Consider the following 27015-nt stretch of genomic DNA (forward strand, 5'->3'; position numbering starts at 1 on the left):
AATTTGGTCTTGATGCAATCTTGAGACCCTGTAGGTAAATAATTATCAAAAAAATCTTGACATTTTAACTACTTGAGGCCCATAAACCTTGATCAAACATGTACGTGAAAGCCTTTTCAGAGTTATTTGGCCAAAACTCTGTCAAAGTTTAAAACATGCCAAAACTGTTGAAGCTACTAATTAACAATGACATTTGAAGTACATGTGCCAAGTATGAGCCAAATAAGTCGTCAGTAGGCTCTACAGTGAAACAATAACTATTTTCAATTTATTCTATTTATCGCTATTTTCCAACCTAAATGGACAGAAGACAGGAACCTTTCACCCTATCAACACACAAATTTATACACATATATAGACTGATATTGTGATCTTGATTGCAAATTTTCAGCCAAATCGGACATGTTTTGCCTCTACAACGGCTGGAAAACTACAACGATTTTGTAGGCCTCAAGCCTGTATTATCGCTTTTTTCAAATCTAAATTGACAGAAGTCAGGAACCTTTGACCCTATTGACACAGAAATTGACATACATATATAGACTGATATTGTGATCTTGATTGCAAATTTTGAGCCAAATCAGATATTTTTTGCCTCTAATATGGCCAAAGAGCAACAGCCATTTTGTAGGCCATAAGCCTGTATTATCACTTTTTTCAAACCTAAATGGTCAGAAGTCAGGAACCTTTGACCCTATCAACACACAAATTTACATTCATGTATATACAGACCACTTGATCATGAGTACCAATTTTTGGAGCCCAATCGGACTTTTCTTCTCTTTTTAATAAATAGAAACACACTGATAGGGAATATTCTGTCTTTCTGATAGAGTGATAGATTTCCAGCAGGTTATATGTGGTCTCTTGCTGCGCTCTGGTGGTCATTTGGTGAAACAGTTACAGTTGAATTATTCTAAATTAAAGCTCTGCTGAACTTATTCAATCTTGCTTGTCTTGCTTAATTGAAGATCTTTATCCTTCTTGGTCATGCTAGTCAGCCGCCTGGGTCATTCTTGTTTATGCTCCACACACTTAATTTTTTTTTAAATTTGCATAATATGCAAAACCTACTTTTGAGATCTTGTCCTTGGATCCTTGACCAATCATGACATGTTTGGTGTCAAACAGTTCAGCAGAGCTTACTCCTCAATAATTATTAAAAAAATCTCTACATTTATAAACAATATGGCCGCCATATGCAAATGAGTTCTACCATGGTGCAGTAAAATGTCTTTAACACATAACTTTTGAATGCTTAACCTGACACTAATACCACTTCAGTCCTTTGATCATTACATGATTCTCAGATACCCTGTCAGTTTAAGTAGACATACACCCCCAGGGGGCGGGGCCAATGCTCGATAGCTGTTTCTCTAGAACCATACAAGCTATCAAGGTCATCCTAGCCAATTATCATCTATGGCCCATGCACTAATGGTACACCAAATGAAAATTGGATATGGACACTTTTGTGGTCACTATTAGCCAATCACATTCCAGCAAGCTTTTAACAGGCGGAATGTTAATCAGGTCAAAACTTATATACTATATACGGGTTATTTATATGCCCTTTTTATGCCTTGTGTTTTTTCAATTTAAGAACTGAATTTGTTTCACCAAATGCCCACTAGAGTGCAGTAAGACACCACATAAAACCTGATGAACACTACAGCTCAATTTATCAATGCTTTTCAACTAGTTTACTCACACCACTCATCTAGCATTGCCATTATGGTCTTTATGGTCACGCTGGTCACCCAGCTTGGTTATGCTGGCCATCCAGCTTGGTCATGCTGGCCATTCACATTGGTCATTATGATCCTGCTGGTCATTCAGCTTTGTCCTCATAGTAATGGTGGTCTTCCAGCTTGGTCATACTGGCCAACCACCTTTGCCATGCTGGTCATCCAGTTTGGTCATTATGGTCCTCCAGCTTGGTCAATATGGTCAACAAGTTTGTCATCCAGATTAGTCATGCTGGTAATCTATCTTGGTCTTCACGGTCATGCTGGTCATCCTCATCCAGTTTGGCGATGCCGGTCAACCGGCAACATGTTTTAAGCCTAACTGGCCTCCAGGGGTCTCTTTGCCTGTAACGCTCGAACCCCGTAAATCGCCGCTTGCGGCTATATTTATTATTATTATAGTTCTTATTCTTTTTCTGCCATAGAAGTGATTGGGCAGAAGAAACCGTAAGGCCTACAGGGCTGAGACTTGGTCATATGGTAGTACTTCTCACCGCTACTCAGATTCAAAAGATGAGCCCGATCGGCCTCAAGGGGGCGCTATGGCGAAGGTCAACGCGTTTGGCCTCGTAACTCCTACGCCCTGATAGCTAGAGCAAAAATTCTTGCATTATATGATTCCTTGGTTAATGGCAAATCAAAAAGGTCAATAGAACCACTAAGCTCCGCCCACTTAGATTTTTTGCTATTTAGCATAATATGCAAAACCTACTTTTGAGAACTTGTCCTAGGGTCATTGACCAATCCTGTCATATTTGGTGTCAAACAACTCAGCAGAGTCCCAAGCTCAATAATTATCGAAAAAATTGAGAATTTTTTAAACATTTTGGCCGCCATATGCAAATTAATCTTACCGTGGCACACCCAAATTTACTCTAACAGCTGTAACTTTTGAATGCTTAAACCTACACTAATGCCACTTTACAACTTTGATGCCAACATGATTCTGAGGTAGCCCGTCAATCTGTGTAGACATACGCCCCCAGGGGGCGGAGCCAAAGCTAAAAATCTGTTTCTCAGGAACCGTACAAGCTATGAAGCTCTCCTTTGGCATGTATCATCTATGGCCTATGTTCTAATGTTTTACAGAAGGAAAATTTGATATGCAAATTTTTGCAATCGTTATTAGCCAATCAGATTCCAGCAAGCTTTTGACAGGCTAAACAATGACCAATCAGGACGATACTTATACCCTACATGTATCTCAGGGCCTTCTATCATCCATTAAAATATGGCGTTGATTGGCCTCAAGGGGGCGCTATAGCAGAAAATCAGTTATATCTAAAGGTACAAGTGGCCTAGGCTTGTTATTCTTTTTTAGTTGTATACTTTGCTGTATTCTTTACAACTTTGTAATTACATATGTTTACCAAAAATACAAAGATTTTCATCAGTGGCCAAAAGAGTAAAAATTGCTCTTTTCGAACTTGTCTTTAAGTCCTTAATCAATCAAAACAAATTTGGTCTTGATGCAATCTTGAGACCCTGTAGGTAAATAATTATCAAAAAAATCTTGACATTTTAACTATTTGAGGCCCATAAACCTTGATCAAACATGTACGTGAAAGCCTTTTCAGAGTTATTTGGCCAAAACTCTGTCAAAGTTTAAAACATGCCAAAACTGTTGAAGCTACTAATTAACAATGACATTTGAAGTACATGTGCCAAGTATGAGCCAAATAAGTCGTCAGTAGGCTCTACAGTGAAAAAATAACTATTTTCAATTTATTCTATTTATCGCTTTTTTCCAACCTAAATGGACAGAAGACATGAACCTTTCACCCCATCAACACACAAATTTATACACATATATAGACTGATAATCCGATCTTGATTGCAAATTTTCAGCCAAATCGGACATGTTTTGCCTCTACAACGGCTGGAAAACTACAGCAATTTTGTAGGCCTCAAGCCTGCATTATCGCTTTTTTCAAATCTAAATGGACAGAAGTCAGGAACCTTTGACCCTATTGACACAGAAATTGACATACATATATAGACTGATATTGTGATCCTGATTGCAAATTTTGAGCCAAATCAGATATTTTTTGCCTCTAATATGGCCAAAGAGCAACAGCCATTTTGTAGGCCATAAGCCTGTATTATCACTTTTTTCAAACCTAAATGGTCAGAAGTCAGGAACCTTTGACCCTATCAACACACAAATTTACAAACATGTATATACAGACCACTTGATCATGAGTACCAATTTGGAGCCCAATCGGACTTTTCTTCTCTTTATAATAAATAGAAACACACTGATAGGGAATGTTCTGTCTTTCTGATAGAGTGATAGATTTCCAGCAGGTTATATGTGGTCTCTCTCTGCGTTCTGGTGGTCATTTGGTGAAACAGCTACAGGTGAATTATTCTAAATTAAAGCTCTGCTGAACTTATTCAATCTTGCTTGTCTTGCTTAATTGAACATATTTATCCTTCTTGTTCATGCTGGTCAGCCGCCTGGGTCATTCTTGTTTATGCTCCACCCACTTAATTTTTTTTAAAATTTGCATAGTATGCAAAACCTACTTTTGAGATCTTGTCCTTGGATCCTTGACCAATCATGACATGTTTGGTGTCAAACAGTTTAGCAGAGCTTACTCCTCAATAATTATTAAAAAAATCTTTACATTTATAAACAATATGGCCGCCATATGCAAATGAGTTCTACCATGGTGCAGTAAAATGTCTTTAACACTTATAACTTTTGAATGCTTAACCTGACACTAATACCACTTCAGTCCTTTGATCATTACATGATTCTCAGATACCCTGTCAGTTTAAGTAGACATACACCCCCCCAGGGGGCGGGGCCAATGCTCGATAGCTGTTTCTCTAGAACCATACAAGCTATCAAGGTCATCCTAGCCAATTATCATCTATGGCCCATGCACTAATGGTACACCAAATGAAAATTTGATATGGACACTTTTGTGGTCACTATTAGCCAATCACATTCCAGCAAGCTTTTAACAGGCGGAATGTTAATCAGGTCAAAACTTATATACTATATACGGGTTATTTATATGCCCTTTTTATGCCTTGTGTTTTTTCAATTTAAGAACTGAATTTGTTTCACCAAATGCGCACTAGAGTGCAGTAAGACACCACATAAAACCTGATGAACACTACAGCTCAATTTATCAATGCTTTTCAACTAGTTTACTCACACCACTCATCTAGCATTGCCATTATGGTCTTTATGGTCACGCTGGTCACCCAGCTTGGTTATGCTGGCCATCCAGCTTGGTCATGCTGGCCATTCACATTGGTCATTATGGTCCTGCTGGTCATTCAGCTTTGTCCTCATAGTAATGGTGGTCTTCCAGCTTGGTCATACTGGCCAACCACCTTTGCCATGCTGGTCATCCAGTTTGGTCATTATGGTCTTCCAGCTTGGTCAATATGGTCAACAAGTTTGTCATCCAGATTAGTCATGCTGGTAATCTAGCTTGGTCTTCACGGTCATGCTGGTCATCCTCATCCAGTTTAGCGATGCCGGTCAACCGGCAACATGTTTTAAGCCTAACTGGCCTCCAGGGGTCTCTTTGCCTGTAACGCTCGAACCCCGTAAATCGCCGCTTGCGGCTATATTTAGGGGTTCGAGCACGTAGTGCTAGAAACCCTATTGTAATTGTTCTGATTATTATTATTATTATTATTATTATTATTATTATTCTTATTCTTTTTCTGCCATAGAAGTGATCGGGCAGAAGAAACCGTAAGGCCTACAGGGCTGAGACTTGGTCATATGGTAGTACTTCTCACCGCTACTCAGATTCAAAAGATGAGCCCGATCGGCCTCAAGGGGGCGCTATGGCGAAGGTCAACGCGTTAGGCCTCGTAACTGCCACGCCCTGATAGCTAGAGCAAAAATTCTTGCATTATATGATTCCTTGGTTAATGGCAAATCAAAAAGGTCAATAGAACCACTAAGCTCCGCCCACTTAGATTTTTTGCTATTTAGCATAATATGCAAAACCTACTTTTGAGAACTTGTCCTAGGGTCATTGACCAATCCTGTCATATTTGGTGTCAAACAACTCAGCAGAGTCCCAACCTCAATAATTATCAAAAAAATTGTGAAATTTGTAAACAATATGGCCGCAATATGCAAATTAATCTTACCGTGGCACACCCAAATTTACTCTAACAGCTGTAACTTTTGAATGCTTAAACCTACACTAATGCCACTTTAGACCGTTGATGCCAACATGATTCTGAGGTAGCCCGTCAATCTGTGTAGACATACGCCCCCAGGGGGCGGAGCCAAAGCTAAAAATCTGTTTCTCAGGAACCGTACAAGCTATAAAGCTCTCCTTTGACATGTATCATCTATGGCCTATGTCCTAATGTTTTACAGAAGGAAAATTTGATATGCAAATTTTTGCGATCGTTATTAGCCAATCAGATTCCAGCAAGCTTTTGACAGGCTAAACAATGGCCAATCAGGACGATACTTATACCCTACATGTATCTCAGGGCCTTCTATCATCCATTAAAATATGGCGTTGATTGGCCTCAAGGGGGCGCTATAGCAGAAAATCAGTTATATCTAAAGGTACAAGTGGCCTAGGCTTGTTATTCTTTTTTAGTTGTATACTTTGCTGTAGCCTTTACAACTTTGTAATTACATGTGTTTACCAAAAATACAAAGATTTTCATCAGTGGCCAAAAGAGTAAAAATTGCTGTTTTCGAACTTGTCTTTAAGTCCTTAATCAATCAAAACAAATTTGGTCTTGATGCAATCTTGAGACCCTGTAGGTAAATAATTATCAAAAAAATCTTGACATTTTAACTACTTGAGGCCCATAAACCTTGATCAAACATGTACGTGAAAGCCTTTTCAGAGTTATTTGGCCAAAACTCTGTCAAAGTTTAAAACATGCCAAAACTGTTGAAGCTACTAATTAACAATGACATTTGAAGTACATGTGCCAAGTATGAGCCAAATAAGTCTTCAGTAGGCTCTACAGTGAAAAAATAACTATTTTCAATTTATTCTATTTATCGCTATTTTCCAACCTAAATGGACAGAAGACAGGAACCTTTCACCTTAACAACACACAAATTTATACACATATATAGACTGATAATCTGATCTTGATTGCAAATTTTCAGCCAAATCGGACATGTTTTGCCTCTACAACGGCTGGAAAACTACAGCGATTTTGTAGGCCTCAAGCCTGTATTATCGCTTTTTTCAAACCTAAATGAACAGAAGTCAGGAACCTTTGACCCTATCAACACAGAAATTGACATACATATATAGACTGATATTGTGATCTTGATTGCAAATTTTGAGCCAAATCAGATATTTTTTGCCTCTAATATGGCCAAAGAGCAACAGCCATTTTGTAGGCCATGAGCCTGTATTATCGCTTTTTTCAAGCCTAAATGGACAGAAGTCAGGAACCTTTAACCCTATCGACACAGAAATTTACATACATATATAGACTGATATTGTGATCTTGATTGCGAATTTTGAGCCAAATCAGATATTTTTTGCCTCTAATATGGCCAAAGAGCAACAGCCATTTTGTAGGCCATGAGCCTGTATTTTCGCTTTTTTCAAGCCTAAATGGACAGAAGTCAGGAACCTTTGACCCTATCAACACACAAATTTACACACATATATATACAGACCACTTGATCATGAGTACCCATTTGGAGCCCAATCGGACTTTTCTTCTCTTTTTAATAAATAGAAACACACTGATAGGGAATGTTCTGTCTTACTTATAGAGTGATAGATTTCCAGCAGGTTATATGTGGTCTCTTGCTGCGCTCTGGTGGTCATTTGGTGAAACAGCTACATTTGAATTGTTCTAAATTAAAGCTCTGCAGAACTTATTCAATCTTGCTTGTCTTGCTTAATTGAAGATCTTTATCCTTCTTGGTCATGCTAGTCAGCCACCTGGGTCATTCTTTTTTATGCTCCACCCACTTAATTTTTTTTTTATTTGCATAATATGCAAAACTTACTTTTGAGATCTTGTCTTTGCCTCCTTGTCCAATCATGACATGTTTGGTGTCAAACAGTTCAGCAGAGCTTACTCCTCAATAATTATTAAACAAAATCTTTAAATTTATAAACAATATGGCCGCCATATGCAAATTAGTTTTTCCATGGTGCAGTAAAATGTCTTTAACACTTATAACTTTTGAATGCTTAACCTGAAACTAATACCACTTCAGTCCTTTGATCATTACATGACTCTCAGATACCCTGTCAGTTTAAGTAGACATACACCCCCAGGGGGCGGAGCCAATGCTCGATAGCTGTTTCTCTAGAACCATACAAGCTATCAAGGTCATCCTTGCCAATTATCATCTATGGCCCATGCACTAATGGTACACCAAATGAAAATTTGATATGGACACTTTTGTGGTCACTATAAGCCAATCGCATTCCAGTAAGCTTTTGACAGGCTAAATGTTAATCATGTCAAAACTTATACACTATTATTGATATTATTGGTTATTGATATGTGCCCTTTTAAGCCTCACTGCTAGGCTCTCCGAATGCCCGCTAGAGTGCAGCAAGAGACCACATAAAACCTGCTGAACACTACAGCACAATTTATCAATGCATTTCAACTAGTTTACTCACACCACTCATCTAGCATTGTCATTATGGTCTTTATGGTCACGCTGTTCACCTAGCTTGGTTATGCTGCCCATCCAGCTAGGTAATTCTGGTCATTCACATTGGTCATTATGGTCCTGCTGGTCATTCAGCTTTGTCATTATAGCAATGCTGGTCATCCAGCTTGGTCATACTGGCCAAACACCTTTGCCATGCTGGTCATCCAGTTTGGTGATGCCGGTCAACCAGCAACATGTTTTAAGCCTAACTGGCCTCCAGGGGCCTCTTTGACTGTAACGCTCGAACCCCGTAAATCGCCGCTTGCGGCTATATTGGTATTTATAATCGCTTCCCCTGCTTTTTCTGACCTAGAAGTGATTGCACAGAACAAACCGTAAGGCCTAGAGAGCTGAGACTTGGTCATATGGTAGTACTTTAGACCCCCACTCAGCCGCATGACATGAGTCCCGATCGGCCTCAAGGGGGCGCTATGGCGAAGGTCAATGCGTTAGGCCTTGTAACTCCCACGCCCTGATAGATAGAGCAAAAATACTTGCACTATATGATTCCTTGGTTAATGGCAAATCAAAAAGGTCAATAGAACCACTAAGCTCCGCCCACTTAGATTTTTTGCTATTTAGCATAATATGCAAAACCTACTTTTGAGAACTTGTCCTAGGGTCATTGACCAATCCTATCATATTTGGTGTGAAACAACTCAGCAGAGTCCCAACCTCAATAATTATCAAAAAAATTGTGAAATTTATAAACAATATGGCCGCCATATGCAAATTAATCTTACCGTAGCACACCCAAATTTACTCTAACAGCTGTAACTTTTGAATGCTTAAACCGACACTAATGCCACTTTAGACCTATGATGCCAACATGATTCTGAGGTAGCCCGTCAATCTGTGTAGACGTACGCCTCCAGGGGGCGGAGCCAAAGCTAAAAATCTGTTTCTCAGGAACCGTACAAGCTATGAAGCTCTCCTTTGGCATGTGTCATCTATGGCCTATGTCCTAATGTATCACAGAAGGAAAATTTGATATGCAAATTGTTGCGATCGCTATTAGCCAATCAGATTCCAGCAAGCTTTTGACAGGCTAAACAATGATCAATCATGACGATATTTATACCCTACATGTACCTCAGGGCCTTCTATCATCCATCAAAATATGGCGTTGATTGGCCTCAAGGGGGCGCTATAGCAGAAAATCAGTTATATCTAAAGGTACAAGTGGCCTAGGCTTGTTATTCTTCTTTAGTTGTATACTTTGCTGTAGCCTTTACAACTTTGTAATTACATGTGTTTACCAAAAACGCAAAGATTTTCATCAATGGCCAAAAGCGTAAAAATGGCTCTTTTCGAACTTGTCTTTAAGTCTTCAATCAATCAAAACAAGTTTGGTCTTGATGCAATCTTGAGACCCTGTAGGTAAATAATTATCGAAAAAATCTTGACATTTTAACTATTTGAGGCTCATAAACCTTGATCAAACATGTACGTGAAAGCCTTTTCAGAGTTATTTGGAAAAAACTCTGTCAAAGTTTTAAACATGCCAAAACTGTTGAAGCTACAAATTAACAATGACATTTCAAGCACATTTGCCAAGTATGAGCCAAATAAGTCTCCAGTAGGCTCTACAGTGACAAATTAACTATTTTTAATTTATTCTATTTATCGCTATTTTCAAACCTAAATGGACAGAAGACAGGAACCTTCCACCCTATCAACACACAAATTTATACACATATATAGACTGATAATCTGATCTTGATTGCAAATTTTCAGCCAAATCGGACATGTTTTCCCTCCACAACGGCTGGAAAACTACACTGATTTTGTAGGCCTCAAGCCTGTATTATCGCTTTTTTCAAACCTAAATGGACAGAAGACAGGAACCTTTGACCCTATCGACACAGAAATTTACGTACATGTATAGACTGATGTTGTGATCTTGATTGCAAATTTTGAGCCAAATCGGATATAATTTGCCACTGACATGGCGAAATAGCAACAGAGATTTTGCAGGCCATAAGCCTGTATTATCGCTTTTTTCAAACCTAAATGGTCAGAAGTCAGGAACCTTTGACCCTATCAACACACACATTTACTTACATATATATACAGACCACTTGATCATGACTACCAATTTATCAATGCATTTCAACTACTTTACTCACACCACTCATCTAGCATTGTAATTATGATCTTTATGGTCAGGCTGGTCACCTAGCTTGGTTGTGCTGCTCATCCAGCTAGGTCATTCTGGTCATTCACATTGGTCATTATGGTCCTGCTGGTCATTCAGCTTAGTCATCATAGCAATGCTGGTCATCCAGCTTAGTCACACTAGCAAACCACCTTTGCCATGCTGGTCATCCAGTTTGGTCATTATGGTCTTCCAGCTTGGTCAATATGGTCAACAAGTTTGTCATCCAGATTAGTCATGCTGGTAATCTAGCTTGGTCTTCACGGTCATGCTGGTCATCCTCATCCAGTTTGGCGATTCCGGTCAACCGGCAACATGTTTTAAGCCTAACTGGCCTCCAGGGGTCTCTTTGCCTGTAACGCTCGAACCCCGTAAATCGCCGCTTGCGGCTATATTTATTATTATTATTATTATTCTTTTTCTGCAATAGAAGTGATTGGGCAGAAGAAACCGTAAGGCCTACAGGGCTGAGACTTGGTCATATGGTAGTACTTCTCACCGCTACTCAGATTCAAAAGATGAGCCCGATCGGCCTCAAGGGGGCGCTATGGCGAAGGTCAACGCGTTTGGCCCCGTAACTCCTACGCCCTGATAGCTAGAGCAAAAATTCTTGCATTATATGATTCCTTGGTTAATGGCAAATCAAAAAGGTCAATAGAACCACTAAGCTCCGCCCACTTAGATTTTTTGCTATTTAGCATAATAGGCAAAACCTACTTTTGAGAACTTGTCCTAGGGTCATTGACCAATCCTGTCATATTTGGTGTCAAACAACTCAGCAGAGTCCCAACCTCAATAATTATCGAAAAAATTGTGAAATTTGTAAACAATATGGCCGCCATATGCAAATTAATCTTACCGTGGCACACCCAAATTTACTCTAACAGCTGTAACTTTTGAATGCTTAAACCTACACTAATGCCACTTTACGACTTTGATGCCAACATGATTCTGAGGTAGCCCGTCAATCTGTGTAGACATACGCCCACAGGGGGCGGAGCCAAAGCTAAAAATCTGTTTCTGAGGAACCGTACAAGCTATGAAGCTCTCCTTTGGCATGTATCATCTATGGCCTATGTCCTAATGTTTTACAGAAGGAAATTTTGATATGGAAATTTTTGCGATCGTTATTAGCCAATCAGATTCCAGCAAGCTTTTGACAGGCTAAACAATGACCAATCAGGACGATACTTATACCCTACATGTATCTCAGGGCCTTCTATCATCCATTAAAATATGGCGTTGATTGGCCTCAAGGGGGCGCTATAGCAGAAAATCAGTTATATCCAAAGGTACAAGTGGCCTAGGCTTGTTATTCTTTTTTAGTTGTATACTTTGCTGTAGCCTTTACAACTTTGTAATTACATATGTTTACCAAAAATGCAAAGATTTTCATCAGTGGCCAAAAGAGTAAAAATTGCTCTTTTCGAACTTGTCTTTAAGTCCTTAATCAATCAAAACAAATTTGGTCTTGATGCAATCTTGAGACCCTGTAGGTAAATAATTATCAAAAAAGTCTTGACATTTTAACTATTTGAGGCCCATAAACCTTGATCAAACATGTACGTGAAAGCCTTTTCAGAGTTATTTGGCCAAAACTCTGTCAAAGTTTAAAACATGCCAAAACTGTTGAAGCTACTAATTAACAATGACATTTGAAGTACATGTGCCAAGTATGAGCCAAATAAGTCTTCAGTAGGCTCTACAGTGAAAAAATAACTATTTTCAATTTATTCTATTTATCGCTATTTTCCAACCTAAATGGACAGAAGACAGGAACCTTTGACCCTATCAACACACAAATTTATACACATATATAGAATGATAATCTGATCTTGATTGCAAATTTTCAGCCAAATCGGACATGTTTTGCCTCTACAACGGCTGGAAAACTACAGCGATTTTGTAGGCCTCAAGCCTGTATTATCGCTTTTTTCAAATCTAAATGCACAGAAGTCAGGAACCTTTGACCCTATTGACACAGAAATTGACATACATATATAGACTGATATTGTGATCCTGATTGCAAATTTTGAGCCAAATCAGATATTTTTTGCCTCTAATATGGCCAAAGAGCAACAGCCATTTTGTAGGCCATAAGCCTGTATTATCACTTTTTTCAAACCTAAATGGTCAGAAGTCAGGAACCTTTGACCTTATCAACACACAAATTTACATACATGTATATACAGACCACTTGATCATGTGTACCAATTTGGAGCCCAATCGGACTTTTCTTCTCTTTTTAATAAATAGAAACACACTGATAGGGAATGTTCTGTCTTTCTGATAGAGTGATAGATTTCCAGCAGGTTATATGTGGTCTCTTGCTGCGCTCTGGTGGTCATTTGTTGAAACAGTTACAGTTGAATTATTCTAAATTAAAGCTCTGCTGAACTTATTCAATCTTGCTTGTCTTGCTTAATTGAAGATCTTTATCCTTCTTGGTCATGCTAGTCAGACGCCTGGGTCATTCTTGTTTATGCTCCACCCACTTAATTTTTTTTTAAATTTGCATAATATGCAAAACCTACTTTTGAGATCTTGTCCTTGGATCCTTGACCAATCATGACATGTTTGGTGTCAAACAGTTCAGCAGAGCTTACTCCTCAATAATTATTTAAAAAATCTTTACATTTATAAACAATATGGCCGCCATATGCAAATGAGTTCTACCATGGTGCAGTAAAATGTCTTTAACACTTATAACTTTTGAATGCTTAACCTGACACTAATACCACTTCAGTCCTTTGATCATTACATGATTCTCAGATACCCTGTCAGTTTAAGTAGACATACACCCCCAGGGGGCGGGGCCAAGGCTCGATAGCTGTTTCTCTAGAACCATACAAGCTATCAAGGTCATCCTAGCCAATTATCATCTATGGCCCATGCACTAATGGTACACCAAATGAAAATTTGATATGGACACTTTTGTGGTCACTATTAGCCAATCACATTCCAGCAAGCTTTTAACAGGCGGAATGTTAATCAGGTCAAAACTTATATACTATATACGGGTTATTTATATGCCCTTTTTATGCCTTGTGTTTTTTCAATTTAAGAACTGAATTTGTTTCACCAAATGCGCACTAGAGTGCAGTAAGACACCACATAAAACCTGATGAACACTACAGCTCAATTTATCAATGCTTTTCAACTAGTTTACTCACACCACTCATCTAGCATTGCCATTATGGTCTTTATGGTCACGCTGGTCACCCAGCTTGGTTATGCTGGCCATCCAGCTTGGTCATGCTGGCCATTCACATTGGTCATTATGGTCCTGCTGGTCATTCCGCTTTGTCCTCATAGTAATGGTGGTCTTCCAGCTTGGTCATACTGGCCAACCACCTTTGCCATGCTGGTCATCCAGTTTGGTCATTATGGTCTTCCAGCTTGGTCAATATGGTCAACAAGTTTGTCATCCAGATTAGTCATGCTGGTAATCTAGCTTGGTCTTCACGGTCATGCTGGTCATCCTCATCCAGTTTGGCGATGCCGGTCAACCAGCAACATGTTTTAAGCCTAACTGGCCTCCAGGGGTCTCTTTGCCTGTAACGCTCGAACCCCGTAAATCGCCGCTTGCGGCTATATTTATTATTATTATTCTTTTTCTCCTGAAAAAACAGTTGTGCAGCCTAAACCGTAAGTCATAGAGAAATGAAACTTGGTAGGTAGATGTAGGATCAGTGCATCTCGGTGGACAACAAAAATGGCACCGATTGGTCAAGTGGTGGCGCTATAAACAAGGAAATTCATTTTTCACAATTTTCTCAATAACTCAAAAACCATAAGACCTACATTCAAAATTCTTTTTTTGATGGATTCCTTGGGTCAATACCAACAACTTTCCAATTTGGACCATGCACTTCCGTCTATATAGATTTTGTGCTAATTTGCATAATATGCAAAACCTACTTTTGCAAACTAGTCCTAGGAATTTTGACCAATCCTGGCATGTTTGGTATCAAAACACTCGTGAGAGCATGCGCTTCAATATTCATTAAGAAAAAGTTGAAATATGTAAACAATATGGCCGCCATATGCAAATTAGTCCTTCCGGATATATGCCCCATTCACTTCAAGAGGTCAATTTGGAGCACTGTTTCTCAGCAACCGTGCAACCTAGCAAGTTGAAACTTTGCATGCAGAATCTATCATACAGCCTCTAAAGGATGTTCAAAGGGCAACTTAATCAATCAACATGGCTGAACACCATCAGCCAATCAGCATTCAGCAGACATTTTGGCAGGCTGAATGTTGCCCAATCTGGATGATATTTGGCAGTTATGTTCAGGTGGAGACACTGTAGTGACCTGCAAAGTGCTGAAACAATCCGCCCACTGGGGGGCGCTGTTCCAAAAAAACGAGTATATGTCAATCATGCTGTACTATTTTGACATCTAATTGTTTTTGCCATATTTAGTACAGTGGCTCTGACAAATTTCTCAATACAACTATGTTTAAAAAGTGCTTTGTTCATTCATAATTGCTAATTGTTTGAAAATAGCTATATTGAAACTACTCTCTGGATATTTGGCCTATCACCTCCATTTCAGTCTTGCTGCACACTGTAGAGTCTCTAGGTAAATTTTCATTAAGAACATTTGTGAAAATTTCACATACAATACTCTCCAGGCATCAAGCAATCTGTGCGTCCTTGGAATTTCTAACCTAAATTGCTGTAACTCTGCAGTATTTGCTGTAATCTCACAATGTTAAAGACCTCTGTACAATATCACTCTGATGAAGCGCCATTTAATACAGAACTAGATTAAGAATAACTTGACATTACATGTCATATCAGAACATTCACTCCTTTGTGCCTCTTCTCAACATTAATAACAGGTGAAAGACTTTTGATCATTTTAAATGTGACAGAATGTCTCCAATTGTGTTAGACCTTCTTACACATCACCATCCTATGCTCTAGTAGGCACCATTGTGCTAGTTGGTGCTTGATGAAGTGCCATTTAATTCAGAACTAGATTTATAATAACTTCGTAATTACATGTCATATCAGAACATTCACTCCTTTGTGTTAATTTAAACTTGTTTGGTCAAACATTTCAGCTTGTTCTGCAAAGGTTCAAAGGTCAATCTGAATACCACTTTGTGAACATTCTGGTTGAAGCCACCTGATCAATACCAATAACATGTAGACACCTTTTGACTAGTTCTAACTCACTTAATGAATATCCTACAAAGTTCACTAGATTTACATGTGAATTTAAGCACTGATCAGGTTGAAAGGCCTCTGCTCAACATTAATAACAGGTGAAAAACTTGATAATTTCTAAATGTGACAGGGCATCTCCAATCATATTAGACCTTCTTACACATCACCATTCAATGCTCCAGTAGGCACCATTGTGCAAGTTGGTGCTTGAACCTGATGATTGCCGCTTGCGGCTATATTTTTAGTTGTTTTTTGTTGTATCAAAAGTTAGGACTGAATTCGGAAAGACAGCTTTCTGACCATTTTCTGCACCACCTGCCTGGAACAATCTCTTAAGAATTCTCAATTTTTATTGCTAGTCAGTTTGATTCGGCAAGATTTTAAGTATTTATCAAATGATTCAGTTCATCAAGAATTCTCAGTTTTCACTATAAGTCAGTTTAATTCAGTTAGATTATGGATATTTATCAAATGATTCAGTTCATCAAGAATTAAATAATCATAAAAAGAAAGATAATACATTGAAAGAAAAGAGGTTTTGACCGGTACTGTATATTGAGAATCTTTAAATATTAAGTACTAAGACACTAGGTGTTTTTGTATATGGCACTTTTAGTGTGTCTTTCTGCATAGGAAAATATTGTTGGTATTAAAAGCTAAATTCACTGTGTGAGCTGCTGAAAGAAATGCGTAGCTTGCAGGCGTAAACACAGCGTGCACACAGAGCTTAAGTTGCTGGGATTGTTGGCAGTTTTGGCAAAACCAGACAGCAAAACATATTAAAACCTTTGTAGAAACTCTGTTGGCTCATTTGTCACTGAAGTCATTGCTGAACGCTTTAGATTCCACAAAAGGAGCCAAGAGGATGGATAGTCAACTTTGTGGCTGCATTAATAAGGCTAGCAGAGTGCTGTGAATTCTACACTATATACAACAGCAACACACTGCCTGGGGATGAAGCAAGGTTATGGAGTGCAGATGATGTAGAAACAAGGGTCACACTGAACACATTGCATGTAAAACTAAAAACAGGACAAACAAAAAAGGCTAATTATTAGTAGTGTCAGTTAAATATGCTTTAATTTTGTAATTAATCATGATTGCAAATCACAGCGAAAGAGAAAAGCAGAAGAATAAAAAGGAAGAGGGAGAGGTAAAATAATAAGAGATTTAATCCATATTTTAATGTTTAAAAAAAATACTCTACTTTCTGAACTAAGCAGTAACAATGCTGTGTTTACTTCCCTAAATAAAACAACTAATACATCATTAGGTTCTGTAGAAAAAGTGATTAAGTTTCCAGATTAATTGCATGTGTTAATACTTTAATTCTGACAGCCCTACTAATTATGTTTTCCAATTAAAAAGGGTGTAAATAAGTTACAATAATGCCAATGCTTTTGACAGTTCACTGACTTGCTGATGGGTCACTGGGTGAGTGCTGAGTGATACTGGGTCTCACCATAAATTAATCTCACTATCACTGCAAAACCTATTTCTGAATCCATCTACTGCAGGGTTCTTCAGTCCTGGACCTGGTTTTCCTTCCCTAACACACCTGATTCAACTATTCATCTTATTAACAGGCCCTCAGAGTTGCAGTAGGTGTCTTAAAGCAGGCAATCCTCTAAAATGAGCTGAGCAGGGCTGAAGAACACTGCTCTGTTTTACATTGAAGACATAGAGTACACTGGTGAACAGGTTTTTGTGAAATCGCAAATTGCATGATGTTAAAGGGGACACATTATGCAAAACTCTGTTTTGTGGGTCTCTTTTCCCCCCTCTAAACACTCCAAAAAACAAAAAAATCCATCTATCCATCCAATCGTTTTCTGTAAATCAGAAAAAAGAGTTTAGGGTCAGGAATCATCACATGCTTCTATGAGCATTTTGAATGCCCCTCCCTGGCACCACCGCTCACCCGTCAACCCCCACCAGAGCCCCACCCTCTACATCTTCGGGATAAATAAAGCATCCATCCATCCATCCAGCAGGATTAGCCAGCAGACTTTGTCTGAGGGAGGGATCTGTACCTACTGTCTGTGGCAAGTCAGTACTTTCAAATAATGAGTTTTATGTTACTATCACAGTTAGGCATGAAATAGCTTGTTCATGTTTTGCCATTTAGGACAAGCTACATTACACTAACTTGGTAAATACTGTTATGCTTATTTGCATAAAAGTGTCAGAGCCCTTAAACAGCTTAGAATAGAGCTGGTGAGATCTCTTTCCGTGAGAGTGATTTTGTGCAAAGAACTTCATGAATATGTTTTGTAAAGACCATAGATCTATTCTAGCTTCTGTAAAAAGATATGAAAAAGAAACCTAACCTACTGTAGTTCTGAACAGATAAGTATATCTTATAAGTATTTGAAGGTACTAGATTAGTAGCTGTATATTGAATTATTTGTATCTCTCTCTCTCTGTAGTTTTTTTGTGTACATTGATAAAATACTAAAAACAACAATTTAAACATAATGGAAATTTGATGTCTGTACTGGTCAGCTTTGTGTGAGTGTGTGTGTGTGTGTATGTACTCAAAGTACATATCTGCACATCACATCTGCAATAATACTGTGTAAGTGATGCTTGTGTTTCCTCTGCAGGAGTGTTTACTGGATAAACATCATCACGTTGCCGTGGCGCTGGGAACGCCGGAGGGTTCCGTCTATAAAGTGAGTTCAGCCAGAAAACACAGAACACAGCTAAACACACATCGTCGTTTCACACACTAACCTACACTACTCTTTTCACACAGGATGCTGAGGCCACACCCCCTTCCTTCACCCTGTTGAGCTTCAGTGAACTGGTCTCTGGAGCCACGCCTCTTTCAGATGAAGACCCCGCCTACTGGGAGAGTTTTCAGAGCAAACAAGAAGCACCTGTCCGTCAGAGTGAAGCATAGTGAAACATGTGGGCCAACAAAGGACAGTGTTGCGACAGAGTCGTATTCAGTACTTTTGTGTTTACATTGGAGCTACAAGGATAATGTGGATAACAAGTAATGGAAGCATATATCCCACCAATTAGCATTGTGCTAACTGCGTGCCTAAACACACATCTGCATCATCAAAACCACAATTTCCTTCTTGTAATTGTAATTTTCCTTTCCACCTTAAATGTTGCAGCAATTACACATTACTAATGTTCCTCGAACTGAGATGCTGCACCATTTAAGGTGGAAAGGAAATTTAAAAAACACATTTTTACGTTTAATATTGTAAATACTGAAAATAAAATTAAGTGAATTGGAAATACAGAGCTGAGAGGATGTGTATTTTCAGAACTCTCTTCTGAAAGTGGGGTCTCTCTCTTTTTTCTATCTCTATCTCTCTCTCCATGTGTTTCTCCTCCATCTGCTGCAGTATCTATTTATATCGATGTTTCGCGGCCCATTAGGGCTGTAGGTTTGGATGGCATTGCTTTTAACCTCTTTCTCGCGCTCCCTCTCTCTCTGTCTATTTTATGCTCTCTTTCTATCCCCCTCTCTTCTCTCTCTGTACATACAGTATATATCTGAAAGTTGATAGTGAGATTAAAGCTGTACAGTGTTGTGTTAATAAACAAGTGTGTGAGCCAGTCGGGTTTTAAAATGGCTACTTTTTCTTGGCTTTTCGTAATTAGCTTTTTCCCTTATTGCATTTTTCCACTATTATTTCCCAATAAATATTTTTTTCTAATAGTATTTTTATAATTTTTCTCTTTACTAATTTTTGTAAAACATTTTTTAATAACTCATTTTTGTCAATACATGTTTTTGCAATAACAATGTTGTTTCCATAACTTGTTTTTGTGCTACAGTAATTATTTTTTATTGCTGGTTTTTGCGAACCTGTTTTTCTATATTTGCTTTTTTTCTTTTGCAGTAATAGTTTGTTAATAATTATAGTTGATAATTCGTTCTTCCTATTAGTTAGTTTTTCTCTAAACTGGTTTTTGTGATAAATTGCATCTTTGATTTGTTTTTGATTGTTTGTTTTTGTTTGTTTTATGATTTATGATACTATGAGTCTTTTCCTAGGGAACTGATTGGTTAAATGGTTGTGAGGTCATCAGTAAAGTGAAGGGAATCAGCTTTTACACACACTGCTCTGTCCGGCCAATTAAAAACAAAAAGTGGAGACAAGCAGATAAAATGTCATTGCTTCTAGTGTCAAGGTGGTTGTGTGAGTGTGTGTGTGATTTTCTCACCCATCCTCCTCTTTGACAAACACTTTTCGCCGTTACCACGGCAGCCATCACAGCACAGCCTGTTTAATCACCACAACCACAACACCTCACCAGGGAGAGAGAAACGGGGAGATAGAGAAACAGAGAGACAGATACAGAGAGATGGAAAGGAGAAAGAGAGACAGAAGAAGACAGAGAGAGACAGATAAAAGGAAAGTGTGTGATTTAGTGTAATAAATGAGCTAGATTTATAATAATGGTATGAATGAGAATGGTATGAAAGAATCAAACAATCATGTAGTCACACACACTGCAGGGTCAGCACCCAAACCTCCTCAGTGTCTTACAGCAGTTTAGCCACACCCATTTAGGCTAGAACACTTTAACCCCACCCTTTCAGCCTAACGCAGTTTATCCCCACCCATTCAGCCTAGAGCAGTTTAGCCCCACCCATTTAGTTTATAACTAAGTTAGCTGTAAATCCATTCAGTTTATAGAATTTTAGACTCCACCCGTTCAGGTTACATCAGTTTAGTCTCTGCCCATATAGTGCACACATTTTAGCCCCACCCATTTAGCCTACAGCAGTTTAGCCTCATACTACTCTTATTATTCTTTTAGTCTGGACGGCTTTTAGAACAGGGCAGCCAATCAAAGCAAAGGTGATATATAGGTGGTATACATATGTATATATTTATATATATATTATTAACAGAAACAGTGTGTTTAACTGTAAGTGTTATATATTGTATAACTGTTACAAACTTAAACTCAAGTGTAAGTAAAGCTAATACAAGTGCAATCATTATTTTTATAAAATAAATAAATAACAATACATTACAATAGTAATAACTCTTAACACCTGTGTGGGTGGGTGACAGAAGCTGAAAAGAGCAGGTGTCAAGCTCTCATCAGCATGCAGGCTGACACATGTACAGGACCTGGTTGGGAACAGAGTCCCTGTTGCCGTTGTGATGGAAAGGATGTAGACACACTGTATCCACAGATGCTATAAAAGAACTGAGTGTGAGTGTGTATTTTGGGGCTTGGTTATTAAAATGTATTGCATCACTGCTGTCTCCCTGTTTCATCATTCTGACTCACACACACAGCCTTAATGTACATGGTTATGTGAGGGCTAAAGCTGAACATTGGTGTGATGCTGGACAGGTTGATGGTATCTGATGTGTGAGACTAGTTATAGTAGTACATGTTTGGTTGGAGAACGCTGCACAAAAAAGTCATTTGGGAGGTTCTAGATAGTGGCTGTAAATGTGAGCTGGTGTGTATGTGTGTTCACACTGTGTTAAAGAGGATCTGTATTTAAGGTTGTTGATTAATGGAGAAAGAGATGGAGAGAGTTTGATGTGTGACGAATGTGTTTTTCAAAAGTACAGGTTGTACCAAAGGGAAAACCGTGTGTGTGTGTGTGTGTGTGTGTGTTTAACAGGAAGCTGTTAATCCAATAGAGTTTTATTTCCTCACTGCTAATCCTCACAGAGATCAGCAGCAGGGCACTCTCCCTCACTCAGACAGGTGTGTATGTGTGTGTGTGTGAGCGCGAGAGAGAGAGAGAGTGAATGTTGTGAGCACTGGCAGACCCAGAGGAGGGACGCAGGGGGTCAACTGCCCCATGATTGTAAAAACGTGACTAAAATGCCCTCTAGGATGGCAAAAAACAAACCAAAAGTGCCATACTGGCTGCTCTTAACATAGGCCAAAATTACCTGTGCCCTTTCTTTTTTGTTTGTTTTTTTAAGAATTATTTCTAATTTTCTCCCATTTTTTCTACCCAATTTGGCTTGGACGATTGTTCAGCTGCTACTCACCTGTATCCCCCCAGCACTAGTGGTCCCACAACACAAGGAGGGTGAGGACTAGCACATGCCTTCTCCGATACATGTGAAGTCAGCCACCACCTCTTTTCAAGCTGCTGCTGATGCAGCATTACTGAGTAGCATCACAGCGCACTTGGAGGAAAGCGCAGCGACTCGGTTCCGATACATCAGCTCACAGATACCTTGCGCTGATCGACATCACCCTAGGAGTGATTAGGTGAAAGAGTGCCATCTACCCACCCAGCGAGAGCAAGGCCAATTGTGCTCTTTCAGGGCTCCGGCAGCTGATGGCAAGCTGCATGATGATGATGATGTACCTTCTAGAGCTATGTAAAGTGTCTTAATGAATGCCCTTATAAGGTTGGTTAAACTGTGCCCTAGTTTGACAGTGTCCTAAACGAGGCTCTGTCCAGTGAATTCAATGTGATGCAGTGCTGTAAAGGGTTCTCCTACAGTTGTCCATAATAAGAAACCAGATTGGGTGATCCTCCAATGGAGAGGTGCCCACCAGTGGACTTAATGTGATTTAGTATCTATGTGATTGAGACCAAAAGGATGATTTCTAGTAGGTGCGACTCCAGCCACTCTAGACATTCCTAAACATGCCCATATGGGGTCTGTATGGGTAGCCCAATTGGGTATCAGATAATTTTGTTCATGGGCTTTATGTTGGCCCAATATTTGGATGTCAGTGATGGGCCCCATATGGGTTGTGCACTGCTGCACTAGGGGCCTAAATCATACACTGTGCACCGTAGGTTTTTGTTTGATGCTGGTGGAGCCCTCAGTCCTATACTTGGTTTTTGTGAAGTAGTTGTGATTTCAGGAGAGTTTGATTTATTGTCTGGGGATTCTTGGAATTGTTAAGAGAGTAAGTGCTCTTTGAAGAGCTCTGTCTTCAGGAGTTTCTTGAAGATAGCGAGAGATTCTCCTGATCTGGTAGTGGAGGGTAGTTTGTTCCACCATTGGGGAACTCTGTATGAGAACAGTCTGGATTGCTTAGTGTGAATGTTTGGCAAAGCGAGGCGACGTTCACTGGAGGAGCGCAGCGGCCGGGAGGTAGCGTAAGCCTTCAGGAGCGAGTGCAGGTAGGAAGGAGCCTGTTCTGACATCACCTTGTAGGCGATTGTAAGAGTTTTGAATTTGATGCGAGCATCAACTGGTAGCCAATGGAGCTCAATGAGCAGCGGGGTGACATGTGCCCGTTTTGGCTGGTTGAAGACCAGACGTGCTGCTGCGTTCTGGATCATCTGGAGTGGTTTTACTACACAGGCCGGGAGGCCAGTTAGCAGGGCATTGCAGTAGTCGAGGCGTGAGATGACGACCGCTTGCACCAGGAGTTGGGTGGCCTGTTGCGTCAGGAACGGTCTAATTTTTCGGATGTTATAGAGCGCAAAGCGGCAGGACCGAGCAACTGAGGCCACATGGTGCGTGAAGGAGAGTTGGTCATCAACCATAACACCCAGGTTCCTAGCAACCTTTGTCGGTGAGAGAGAGAGAGAGTCGATACTTATAGAGAATTTTTGTTGAAAAGATGGTTTTGCTGGTATAACCAGAAGTTCAGTCTTTGAGAGATTTAATTGAAGGTGATGCTCCCTTATCCATGAGGATACGTCAGAGAGACACTGCGATATCCGTGCAGAGATTGAGTGATCTTCAGGTGAGAACGACAGGTATAGCTGGGTGTCATCAGCAAAGCAATGGTAGGAAAATCCGTGTGAGCGGATAACCTGACCAAGAGACGTGGTGTATATGGAGAAGAGAAGGGGTCCCAGTACCGAACCTTGGGGAACCCCAGTGGATAAGGAGCGGGCTGAGGACAGCTGTCCTTGCCACGACACCTTGAACGAGCGCCCAGTGAGGTATGATCTGAACCATGACAGCACATTATCTGCGATCCCCATGTTTGAGAGTATAGTTAGGAGGAAGTCATGGTTGACTGTGTCAAATGCGGCCGAGAGGTCCAGCAGAATGAGCACTGAGGACTGACCTGCAGCTCTGGCAGTTTTCAACGCTTCAGTCACAGACAACAGAGCCGTCTCGGTAGAATGTCCTTTTTTGAACCCAGATTGGTTCTGGTCCAGAAGGTCATTCTGGGAGAGGAAGCCAGAGACCTGATTTAAAACTGCTCTTTCTAGTGTTTTAGAGAGAAAGGGTAGCAGTGAGACCGGTCTGTAGTTGTCAACCTGGGCGGGGTTGAGAGAAGGCTTTTTAAGCAGTGGTGTCACATGTGCTTGTTTGAAAGCAGTGGGGAATACACCAGAAGTTAAAGAGGCATTGATCGTGTGAGTGATACCCGGAATGATTGCAGGTGCGATAGTTTGCAGTAGGTTTGAAGGAATTGGGTCAAGCGGACACGTAGTAGGACGGCTACGTGTTAGGAGAGCCAGTGTCTCGTTCTCAGTGAGAGGAGTGAACGAGGAGAAAGCAACGCCTTCGGTGGAGGGACACCGGGCAGTAGAGGATGCAGTAGGACTGCTACATTGTGCATCAGTAAACTGGTTGCTGATGGCCGCCAATTTGCCAGTAAAGAATGAGGCAAGTGTTTCAGCCGTAAGGCATGTAGCCGGAGGAGGAGGCGGAGGGTTGAGTAGTGATTTAAATGTAGCAAATAATTTCCGGGAGTCTGTGAGAGAGCAGAATTTATTGTGATAAAATTCAGCTTTAGCAGTAGTGAGGTTGGCTGAGAAAGAAGCCAGGAGCAGTTGGTAATTTTTTAGGTCTGCTTGTTTTTGGGTTTTTTGCCATTTTCTTTCGGCAGCTCGGAGTTTGGAGCGTAGTTCCCTGAGTGTGTCATTTTTAAGCCATGGCTGCGGTTTGTTTGAGCTAATGGCTCGAGATGTAAGAGGACAGAAGTTGTCCAAACAGGAGCTTAGTGTGGAGCAGAGAGTGTCAGTGGCATCATTTACATTGAGTGATGAAAATGAGCCTGGTGGAGGCATATTGTCAGTCACCAGCGAGGAGTACTGGTCTGCTGAGAGATCTCGAAGATTTCGGCGGAACGAGACCATAGTAGGAGTAGCTGTGGGTTTATTTGAAATATTATTTTTAAAGTTTCCTTGAGCTGTTTGGGTTTTCCTGGGTGTGTTTAAGATTTTCCTGGAGGTTTTTTGGGGTTCCTCAATGTATTTTGGGGTTTTGTGTAGCTGAACAGGGATTCCCGAAAGGGCAAGAGGTTTCCTGTAGATGTTTGGGGGCTCTTCATTGTTTTATGATTTATTGAAGGTGTTTTGGTGTTTCGTTGGTGTGTTTGGGGATGTTTGCAGTCCTGCACTGATATTTGATGGACCTGGGTCATGTGGAAAGTTTAAACACACAGATCAGGTCTTTCCCAGACCACTCTGCTTCACTGCAGCAGCTCCTGCTATCAGCTGCTGAATCTGTAATTATACAGCCTAATCCGATTGGCCAAGCATGATGAGGTCGTAATGAATGAGTGATGAGCAGATTACCACGGTAATGATATTATGGGATGGGATGGGAAGAGATGGAGAACAGGAGGGAGATGCTGCTCTAGAGCAGCACAATGTTCCAGAAATGCAGTGAATGCAGTGAGGCTTCTGTTCTGGATCAGGTCAGGGTAGTTAAGCACTACAGAAAGAGAAAGAGGTATGGATAAGGATAAAGACGGGTTAAGAGAGTTAGAGAGTGAAAGAGAAGTGAGAGAAGCTAGACTATTTGTGATTTTGTTGTGAAGCCTAGGCTGCAGTTGAGATAGGAAGGGTCCTCAGTATCCTGTTGGTCACACAAATGGAACAGTTACGCTTATCATTTTATAGCCTAATCCAGAGGTGCCTAAACTTTTCTGGCCCGAGACCTACTTTTCCAGTGGACAGGCCATCGTAATCTACCAGGCCTCTTTTTTGGCAAAACAGGGTAATTCACACACAAAAAAATCTCACCAACTTTATTCAGATGATTTACACTACAGATTTCACTATAGCACAACTCACAAGGAATGAAAGCTTTTGCTTTTGAGCTGGGCATTGTAATAATAGACTACTCAGCACTTATCTACAATTTTAGTTCTTTCATTTTTCTCCTCTTGGGCTCGCTTTTGGGTTGAAATTCATTGTCGTACTCTGTGTGCACTGTTTGAAAATGCCTTTCAACATTACCCTTCTTGGAAAGTGCAATGGCTACTTGGCAAATCAAACAGATGCATTTTGAGTTTGAAATCATAAAAAAAATAGTCCTCCTTCCTCTTCATATGGAAGTGGTACGTTTTACATTTCTTGCTAACTACTGTACTCATTGTGTGAGTCAGTTAAAATATAGAACATATAGTACTTGCGTCCATCTTTAGGATAACAACAATTCTGTTTCTCACATCCTCAGAGAATTCTTTGCCATGAGGTGCCATGTTGAATATCCAGTAGCCAGTATGAGAGAATTGTACCCAAAACTTCAAATTTAACAGCCCTGCTCCCCCATTCACACCTGAGACCTTGTAATTCTAGAAAGGGCTTTCATTTAAAGACTCTTTTTCAGTAGCCTGGAGGTCACACCTTTTAACAAACAGGTTAACAAGCCTTCATGATCTGAGGTTCTCAACCAGCAGACCGGAATGACATTTCTTCAGCTGATCAGGTGGGTGGGATTCTGACCAAAATAAGGGAGCCATCCCAACATGGAAACACAAAAGCATGAAAAAAAGTTTTGCATAATATTTTAATAATATATAATAAATAATATTTTCAAATGAACTCTGAACCATATTCCTAGTTTCCCACCTAGCTTGTTTTCTGTTTCTTGTTTCTGCTTAACTGTTAACTGAATTGCGGGTAACTGTGGGTGGGTAGGGGCCATGACGTAAACATCAGTCCTTCAAATCGTTCAGAACGTCAGCTTCGTTTCTCGGCATGTATATGAAAGATCCTTCAGCTTGGAACAGTATAATGTGTATATGTAAATATTTTAAAATATGCAAATCAGTCAATCTATATACACAGCCTTTATACTACACCAGGGTAGATCAAAACACTGTGTGTTTCTGTCCTACTGTGCTGTCGTCCTGTTGACATTTTATCAACATCATGTGACCTACAAGTGCCCTTTAAAAGCAGGTAACACAGACACACACACACACTCCATGCACATTTTCAAACATGCCAAGTCATAATATCTAACTGATGGATGTGTAATGTGTGTCAATTTTATTTGACTTTTAATCTAAAATAAATTTTGTTATTTTATTTCTTCACAAACACACACAAACACACACACACACACACACACACTGAGGTGAGTAAGGACAGGAGGCAGGGCGG

At 39.9% G+C, this 27015-nt stretch overlaps 1 protein-coding gene across 2 annotated transcripts in view; it reads left to right on the forward strand.

Annotated features, from left to right (window-relative positions):
• Positions 1–19316, forward strand: part of aasdhppt (aminoadipate-semialdehyde dehydrogenase-phosphopantetheinyl transferase) — a 77124-nt gene extending 57808 nt beyond the window's left edge. For both annotated transcript variants that reach the window (XM_007248585.4, XM_007248586.4), the window contains exons 6-7: positions 18344–18412; positions 18496–19316. In XM_007248585.4, coding sequence (XP_007248647.3) covers positions 18344–18412; positions 18496–18642 — 216 coding nt within the window. In that variant the 3' untranslated portion in view covers positions 18643–19316. The remainder of the gene's footprint in view (positions 1–18343; positions 18413–18495) is intronic.
• The last annotated feature ends 7699 nt before the right edge of the window (positions 19317–27015 follow it).

This window comes from Astyanax mexicanus, chromosome 18 (assembly GCF_023375975.1).
Source record: "Astyanax mexicanus isolate ESR-SI-001 chromosome 18, AstMex3_surface, whole genome shotgun sequence".
Lineage (NCBI taxonomy): Eukaryota > Metazoa > Chordata > Actinopteri > Characiformes > Acestrorhamphidae > Astyanax > Astyanax mexicanus.